Here is an 8,391-nt window from a genome sequence, read left to right as displayed (position 1 = left end):
CCCAGCCACCATCAAGGTTCTTATTTGCAGTCTTTGCTTATCCTCCCCTAGCTTTAATCATCCTCCCCTATGTTGTAGGCGCTCAGGGGTGTTCCTGTTTAGCCATTTAGTTAAAGCAAAGATAACTGCTCCTCCTTGACAAGAGGGAAGACTGCAGGGACTCTTCACCTGAATTAGAGGCACATTTTTGGGGGGGTTTTGTTTTGTTTTGTTTTTTGTTTTTTTGAGACGGACTCTCACTTTGTCACCCAGGCTGGTGTGCAGTGGTGGGATCTCAGCTCACTGCAACTTCCGCCTCCAGGGTTCAAGCGATTCTTCTGCTAGGGGCACTTTTTAAAGATGGGTAAATGTTTCTCCCACTACCACCATTGCATTTTTCTTTATTCCTGCTCTTTGATATGCTGTATTATTGCAATTGTATAGTGGTCCCCCCTTATCCATGGGGGATACATTCCAAAATCCCCAGTGGATGCCTGAAACACAGATATTACCAAACCGATAATTTACTACGCACAGTTTTTTTTCCTTCTTCACAGTTTCACAGATAGAAAATTTCTTTCTTACTGTAGATCTTAGCAACCTCAGCATAGGATTTTTTTCTTTCCTTATTAAGTAGAGAACTTTCCCCTTTTCGCTTAGAGGAAGGCCTTTAGTGCTCCTCGTTGGCATATCCAAAATGCCAGCATCTCTACTCTTGCACTTTGGGGCTGATGTTAAGTAAAATAAGGGCTCCTTGACGGTCAGTCTGATAACCCAGATGGCTACTAAGTGACATGGGCATGGAGCACAGACAGTGTGGCTTTCCTGGACAAAGGGATGATTGGTGTCCCAGGCAGGACAGAGAGGGAAGGCATGAGATTTCATAGAGCTACTCAGAAGGGTGCACAATTTAAAACTTATGAATTGTTTATTTCTGAAATTTCAGCTTAATATTTTCAGACGTCAGTCAACCGCAGGTAACTGAAACCATGGAAAGCAAAACCAAGTGCTTCCCCATATATTCTCATTTTACAGATAAGAAAATTAAGGCCCAGCAAGGTGACAGAACTGCTAGCCAAGAGTAGAATTGGGATTAGGAGATCAGGTCCGTGATCTGTGTATGCTCTGTCCTTATAGTATGGTGAATGCCATATAAAAGGAACATCACACGAATGAAAAGAGAAGCCATGGGTTTGGGGACCTACTCTTGATTCCAGGCCATAAGCCAGTGCACATGTATGTGCAAAACTTAGTGTTTGAGTGGGCAGCCTGAACCCAGGTATTGGGCCAGCCTGTAGCACATGGCAAGGTCTCTCCCACATGTTGCCTTCCCTGCCATTTCCTCTCCCTTTTTGCACTGGTTATTAAACCTGTGTCCACACATGTGGAAAAGATGGCTTGTGCTGTGAACAGTCTTTCCAGTTCCGGAGCTCCTCTCCCTGGTTGTAAAATGTCGCTGATGAGACAGACACTCATTGTTTAGTGTTTAGGAAGCAAGTTAACATAGGGCTAAAAGTGCAGACTGCAGAGTCACACATTGCATTGCTTAAAAGCTGTGTCACTTTGTGCAGGTCATTTAACACTTCCACACAACTCCATATAATCATAGTACCAACCGTACTGGTGGCTGTGATGATTCAATACTGTCATACAAATAAAGCACTTAGAACAGTGCCTGGCAGACAGTAGTCTCTGAGTTTGGGGTTTGTTTTTGTTTTTGTTTTGTTTTGTTTTGTTTGAGACAAGGTCTCACTTCCATTGCCCAGGCTGGAGTGCAGTGATGCGATCTTGGCTCACTGCAACCTTGAATTCCCAGGCTCAGGTGATCCTCATGCCTCAGCCTCTTGAGTAGCTAGAACTACAGGAGTACGCACCGCCATGCCTGCCTAAGTTTTGTATCTTTTGCAGAAACTCCTGGCCTCAGCATCCCAAAGTGCTGGGATTACAGGCATGAGCCATCTCACCCAGCCTCTGAGTTAATTGTTATAATTATCATTATAATTATAAATTAAAATTATTATAAATTATAATTACTATCTGATTATAGTTTTAAAAAGTACTCTTAGGCTAGAAGTTCCTTTGAGCACAATTTTGGAACTCTGATTTGCAAATTTTGTAACAGAAATTAGAACTAATTCCTTTATAAAAATCTGAGAAGAAATAATTACTTTAATTCACCATTTCATAGATGCTGAATTGTTTATTTTGAAGATGTATTAAGATATAGGGAGATCATACCAGCATTTACTACAAGGCGTTCTGTGGCTCATGAGGTGCACCAAATATTTTGTTAAATGAATGTTTTATTTTATCCAAAATCTCTTTTCAATGAAGCATCTCACAGAACTAGTTTGATGGCAAACACTTTGGGAAATACTGAACCGCAGTCTTCCCATTCGTACTCCTGTTTATTCTGAAAACATCTGATGTTGCATTTTCAAGTAGACAGAAGGAAGTAGCAGGGGCTTTTCTACAGCCAGTGGTGGCCGTCGACAGTTCAGGCAACTTTACTTAGCTTGTCCTTCCCCACTTCTTCCTCATTTGGAAACTGCTCCTTATCCTTCAAAACCCAGCTCAAATATCCCTGCTGCAGAGACATTTTCTCCAACTTCCCCGTTAGTTGGTTCTTTCTGTAAGCTTCTACAACAATTTGTATACATTAATGGTGTCATCTCTTAGGTGGGAGATGATGGAAACCATCACATTGACTGAAAATTATGTATGGTCACAATTTTTTAAGGTCACAGCTTAAGAAGCTGTCCCTTTGGAGATCAGTATATTTTGTTTCTCTAAGTTGACACAGTCTGCTTCTCTCTCTGTCTTTGAGACAGATCATATTCTATCAGTTAAGTGTGAGTTGAGGCTGCTGGCATGTATCTAGAGACCATGTTTAAGGAAAAATACTGATTTTTAATTACTGTGAAATCAACTGTGTGGAGGGTAGATTCTCCACTGCCTTCTCTAGCTCACTCTGGGGCATAGACTGATTGAGTGGAATAGTAAGTAGAAGATTCTAGAATACGTACAGAGAAGGTCCTCCTTATCCACAGCACAGGTTCTGCGTCTGGATTCAATTCTTGATTGAAAAAATAAAGACAATAAAAAATAACAATACAACAATAAAAAACAATACAAATGTCAAAATACAATATAACAAATATTTACATAACATTTGCATCATATTAGGTATTTAAGTGATCTCGAGATTATTTTTAAAGTATATGAGAGAGGCCAGACGTTGTGGCTCATGCTCGTAATCCCACTACTTTGGGATGCTGAGACAGGAGGATTGCTTCAGGCCAGGAGTTCAAGACCAGCCCTGGGCAACATAGTGAGACCTTGTCTCTATGAAAAAAAAATTTTTTTTATAGTATACAGAAGGATATGCGTAGGTTAAATGCAAATATGCCATTTTCTCTCAGGGACTTGAGCATCTGAGGATTTTGGTATCCATGGAAGTCCTAGAGCCAATCCCCTGTGAGGATACTGAGGGGCAACAGTATTTCATCTTTCCCTCAGCCTTCCAGGCCTCTCACTTTCACAAGGTTGCATCACTGAGTTTGAGGATGCAGCTCCACCTTACCTCTTCAGTGGCTCTTATCCCACTTCCTTACAATAATTGCTATTTGCCCGCCCCTCTGCCTTCCTCGCCCCTCTGCCTTCCTCTCCCTTGCTTTTATGTCTTTGTATTCCCAACTTCTGGGAGAGGCTTGTTGAATGAATTGATGATAGGCACATACACCTGTTCAGGAAGGCTCCTTTTTGTCTCTTCTCCTCAGGGCCGCCCAATAACTCCAGTATACACGGTGGCTCCAAATGTTCAGAGAATTCCCACTGCCGGAATCTACGGGGCCAGTTACGTGCCATTTGCTGCCCCGGCCACAGCCACAATCGCCACACTACAGAAGAACGCGGCAGCCGCGGCCGCCGTGTATGGAGGATACGCAGGCTACATACCTCAGGCCTTCCCTGCTGCTGCCATTCAGGTCCCCATCCCCGACGTCTACCAGACATACTGAGGCTGGTGACCAGCGCGAAGACAAACCACACGAACACCACTGAAGGAACGCTTGACTATTTATGAAGAAGGAACCTGTTGAATTCGCACATGCAATCTGAAAGTGAAGAATGTTCGCAGATTTATTTCTGACATATTTTATATACATGAAGTTTTCACTAGTTTTTTTAAGACTATTTTCAACTTAGCAGGCCTGCGTTTATACATTTCCAAAAGACTTGTAATGGTTCGTGCCTTCATACCATCTTTTAAAAATTTGTATGCTGTACTACATTTGTATAGAGGATTTTGTTGTTTTTTTTTTTAAGGATATATTTTCAGTATGAAGGTTATTTTCTTAACTTCTGCACTCCAGAGATTTCTATTTTGTAGTACCTTCAATAATATATCAACTATATATTAAAAAAGCACACTTGAGCAGCTAGGGAACTATTTTGAAAAATATATACAATATTTAAAGATACAAACAGTAGTGCTTAAAAATACTACATAAAACATTATTTTAAAGGTTATACTGGAAAGTGCAATTTTAAAATGAGTAAAATCTTTGTATTTCTGCTGGCATTAAGGGTTGATGGTGTTACCATGTATCATCATGGCGGTACTATTTTTTAAAAGAAACACTGAATCTCTCCTTAAGCCAACATTGAAAAGACTTGCCACACTTCTGAGTCCAAACACTGGAACGCTCTCCTTTGCCACCATTTGCGGGGCTCATTCTCCATGTGCCTTAACCTTACACATGCCCCCACTATCCCATCTCTCACCCTGTCCCCTCCTCCCCAAATTCCCAGGCCCTCCACAATGTTTGGCCAGCCTAGGACTGATGAATAGCTCTGAAAGAGAGAGGAGCTGGTGGCTTTTATACTTCTTCCTGGGTTTTTGTTGGGGTTTGTTGTTTCGTTGTCTGTTTTTTGTTTTGTTTTGTTTTGGTTGGGGAAGTATTATCTTCTCTGTGTGCTATTTTCAGCAGCAGAGTAAGTACAAGGTTTTAATCGAGCTGCATTAGACACCTTTGCCTAGCTATTTAATTGCCCAATATAAAACTTTAATGCCATTTCTAATGCTTTCATTCATTTTTGAAGTATGAGTTTGTAGGGACAAAGAACGTATGTTATCATAGACAAGACCCCCAGAGACTCTTGTCAGCAGAAAGTTATGCTTCTAGTTGCCTTACCATGTTTCATGCAAAACTGTCCGTGGTCCTCAAGGGTGTTGGAAACATTTTGTTTATTAAATCTCTCTTCCCTTGCTGTGCACTTGATGGGTGAACTGAATTGGGGTGTGCACATCCAGGAGGAGGAGGAGAGACCTGTAGAAGTTTAAAGATAGTTTGTAAATATCTTCTAATGCTTGTTTTTAGTCCTTTTATGTTGCAGAAGTTCATGGTATGTAGTTTAATGCAAAATGAAACCATTTTATTTCAATGTTATTAAAAAGGTTTGTTTTATTAGGAAGTTAATGTATTGTTGCAGTGTTTTGTGCCTGTTTAAAGGCTTTTGTTTAGCAGAGTGAATGTAAAATACAGTAAAATGTTAAGATTGTCATCTACTTTAAAAATATGTATATCAACTTGGAATTGTTTTTTAAAGGCTCAATCAAGGAAGTGAGGTGTGCAATAAGGTAGCAAGTACACAGTTGCGTTTTTATGTCATATTAGAGATCCATACAATCTTTCCACCATGGGATTTTTGTTGATGGCTGAATTCTTGTGGATTCATAAGAGGATCATGCCCTTAGCAAGTACTTTTGTTTTGTTTTAAATTAAGAGATTCCCAAATGCCTTTTCCCCCCTCATCTTGAGACGAGATGAGTTTTTATGTGTAAGCAATATTTATTTAACTATTCTATAAAATTATTGAGTGCCTCCTGAGGCCTTTAAGCACCCCTAACATTCCTTTCCATCATTCTTTTAAATGACATAAAGTAATTGTGCAATGTTCCTGATGATGTACCCCGCAAGCTGCATTGAAACTCAAATCTCTTGGAATGAGTGACTCAACAAAATGTAATTTGAATCAGATCCTCATCCCTTGACTATATGAAAAAAGTACTCTCCTTCTAGTGAAGGATTGTCACAGAGTTTCACTGGATGAAACCGTGACCCAGTGTTCTTACTGTATTTTACGTATGCCTGTAAATTATTTGTGAAGAAGAAGAAGAGGAGGAGGAGGAGGAAGAGGAAGAGGAGGAAGGGGAAGAGAAAGGAAGGGAGGAAGGAAGGAAGGAAGGAAGGAAGGAAGGAAGGAAGGAAGGAAGGAAAGAAAAGAAAAAAAACAATGATACCTTAACATGGCAACCACCAAACTCCCTTAAAAACAAATGTTGGTGACATAGCTAGTTAAGTATCAGTGAGCCTCCAATCTGGGACTTACCTGTTCCTATTGTTTCAAAACCATTTCACGTACACTACTGAGATAAGTTTATAACTTGAAATGTGAACTTTTTTTTTTTTTTTTAGTGTTAAGAACAAACTATATAAATGTAAAAAAAAAGTTTTAGAGTTCTGTTTTCAAACATTGCTAGTGGTTTAGTTAACTTTAGCTGCTTTATATTTGAAAAGCTTTTATTTAGATCTTGCTCCATTTACAGTACATTCTTAGGATGTATGTAGTAAATAAAGCTTTCTTTAAAGCAATTGCAAGACCTTATTTTAAATTGTGTTTTCTTTATACTGATTTATTTTTTCTAAAATAATTAGGAAAACCCTTATAGCATAGAAAGGATTGGCTAATTCAATATTTTCCATTGGAGAAATCAGCAAGTTACTGTCATGTGTTTGTCTTAGGACTACCATTGGAGATGGATTACATTGGCCAGGTGTGGTGGCTCACTCCTGTAATCCCAGCACTTTGGGAGGCCAAGGTGGACAGATCACCTGAGGTCAGGAGTTCGAGACCTGTTTGTCCAACAGGTGAAATCCCGTCTCTACTAAAAATACAAAAAAAAAAATTAGCCAGGCGTAGTGGTGGGTGCCTGTAGTCCCAGCTATGCAGGAGGCTGAGGTAAGAGAATCGCTTGAACCCAGGAGGTGGAGGTTGCAGTGAGTTGAGATCGTGCCTTTGCACTCCAGCCGGGACAACAAGAGCAAAACTCCGTCTAAAAAAAAAAAAAAGAAAAAATGTGTTACATAGCTGAATCGTGAATTATGAGTATCCTCAAATTTTGGCTAAGGAGGTAGGAGATTGAACACTCCAATAATATTCAAATCTGCGTTGGAATAGGATGTGACAAAGCCTGTCACCACGCTCAGTGCCAAAGTTTATTTATAATCCCAACGGCTTTACACACAGAATTTTAAATGGAGAGAGTTGATGGACATTGAGTTTTTTGATGGTCTCATGAAAGTGCTGAGATGACCTTGATGTTGGTCATTGCATTTGAAACTAAAACCTTCTTGTTTCTCCTTTTCACAGTGCATAGTGAGGTTAACAGGACACTTTGCTTTTCTCTAGAGATCATCACTAACTTCAGACAGTATCTATCATCAAAGTCAATAAGATGACAGGAGGGAAGGTGGTGGATTGTCAATAGAATAAAGTTCCACTTGGATTTGCCAGTGATTAAGAATTTTACCTTCTTAGCTTTGAACCTGGACTATGACCTCCCAACCTGCATTTCTTGAAATTCTAACCTTCTGCTTCCTCTTAAATGGATAAAGGCCTTTTTAGAGGCAGAACAGACCAGCATGTTGGGCAGAACATCCCAAGATGATAGCTTATTAGGCAGTATTTTTAGGGGCAACAAGATCTACTGATCTTCTTGTCCTAGGAAATAAGTACAAAAGCTCTTCAAGTTACAGGATCACATTCAGGCTAGACTGATCTCTTTAGAAAAAGAATTAACAATCAAAATGAGGCCAATAGCATGTCAAATGAGGATAATGACTATGATCATGTGATTCACTGGGTTCTTAGGCTTCCATAACCTCAGGTGGAGCTCACAAGAACTCAGTGAAATAGGCAGGACGGATATAGATATGTGATCACACAGCTGGTAACAGGACTCAAATCTACACTCAAGGCCAAGCGCAGTGGCTGCCGCCTGTAATCCCAGCATTTTAGGAGGCCAAGGCAGGTGGATCACTTGAGGTCAGGAGTTCGACATGGTGAAACCCCATCTCTACTAAAAATATAAAAATTAGCCGGGCATGGTGGTGGCACCTGTAGTCCCAGCTACTCAGGAGGCTGAGGCAGGAGAATCAGTTGAACCCAGGAGGGCAGGAGTTGCAATGAGCCGAGATCATGCCACTGCACTCCAGCCTGGTTAACAGAGTGAGACCTTGTCATTAAAAAAAAAAAAAGTCTACGCGCTCAAGACTCTGTCCCAGGTTCTAAATGCCCCATTTTTTCAATTCCAAAAATGTCTGTCATGACAACATACAAAGCACTTCA

At 40.3% G+C, this 8,391-nt stretch overlaps 1 protein-coding gene across 1 annotated transcript in view; it reads left to right on the top strand.

The window, feature by feature from the left end:
* The window catches only part of RBM47 (RNA binding motif protein 47), a 258,207-nt gene extending 251,566 nt beyond the window's left edge, over nucleotides 1-6,641 (top strand). The window contains exon 8 of the mRNA XM_011987992.1: nucleotides 3,384-6,641. Within this exon, the coding sequence (XP_011843382.1) occupies nucleotides 3,384-3,998 (615 nt within the window). The 3' untranslated portion in view covers nucleotides 3,999-6,641. The remainder of the gene's footprint in view (nucleotides 1-3,383) is intronic.
* Nucleotides 6,642-8,391: the final 1,750 nt, after the last annotated feature.

The sequence above is a fragment of the Mandrillus leucophaeus genome, unplaced genomic scaffold (genome assembly GCF_000951045.1).
Source record: "Mandrillus leucophaeus isolate KB7577 unplaced genomic scaffold, Mleu.le_1.0 Scaffold320, whole genome shotgun sequence".
Taxonomy (NCBI): domain Eukaryota; kingdom Metazoa; phylum Chordata; class Mammalia; order Primates; family Cercopithecidae; genus Mandrillus; species Mandrillus leucophaeus.
This window is presented reverse-complemented; position numbering and strand designations above follow the sequence as displayed.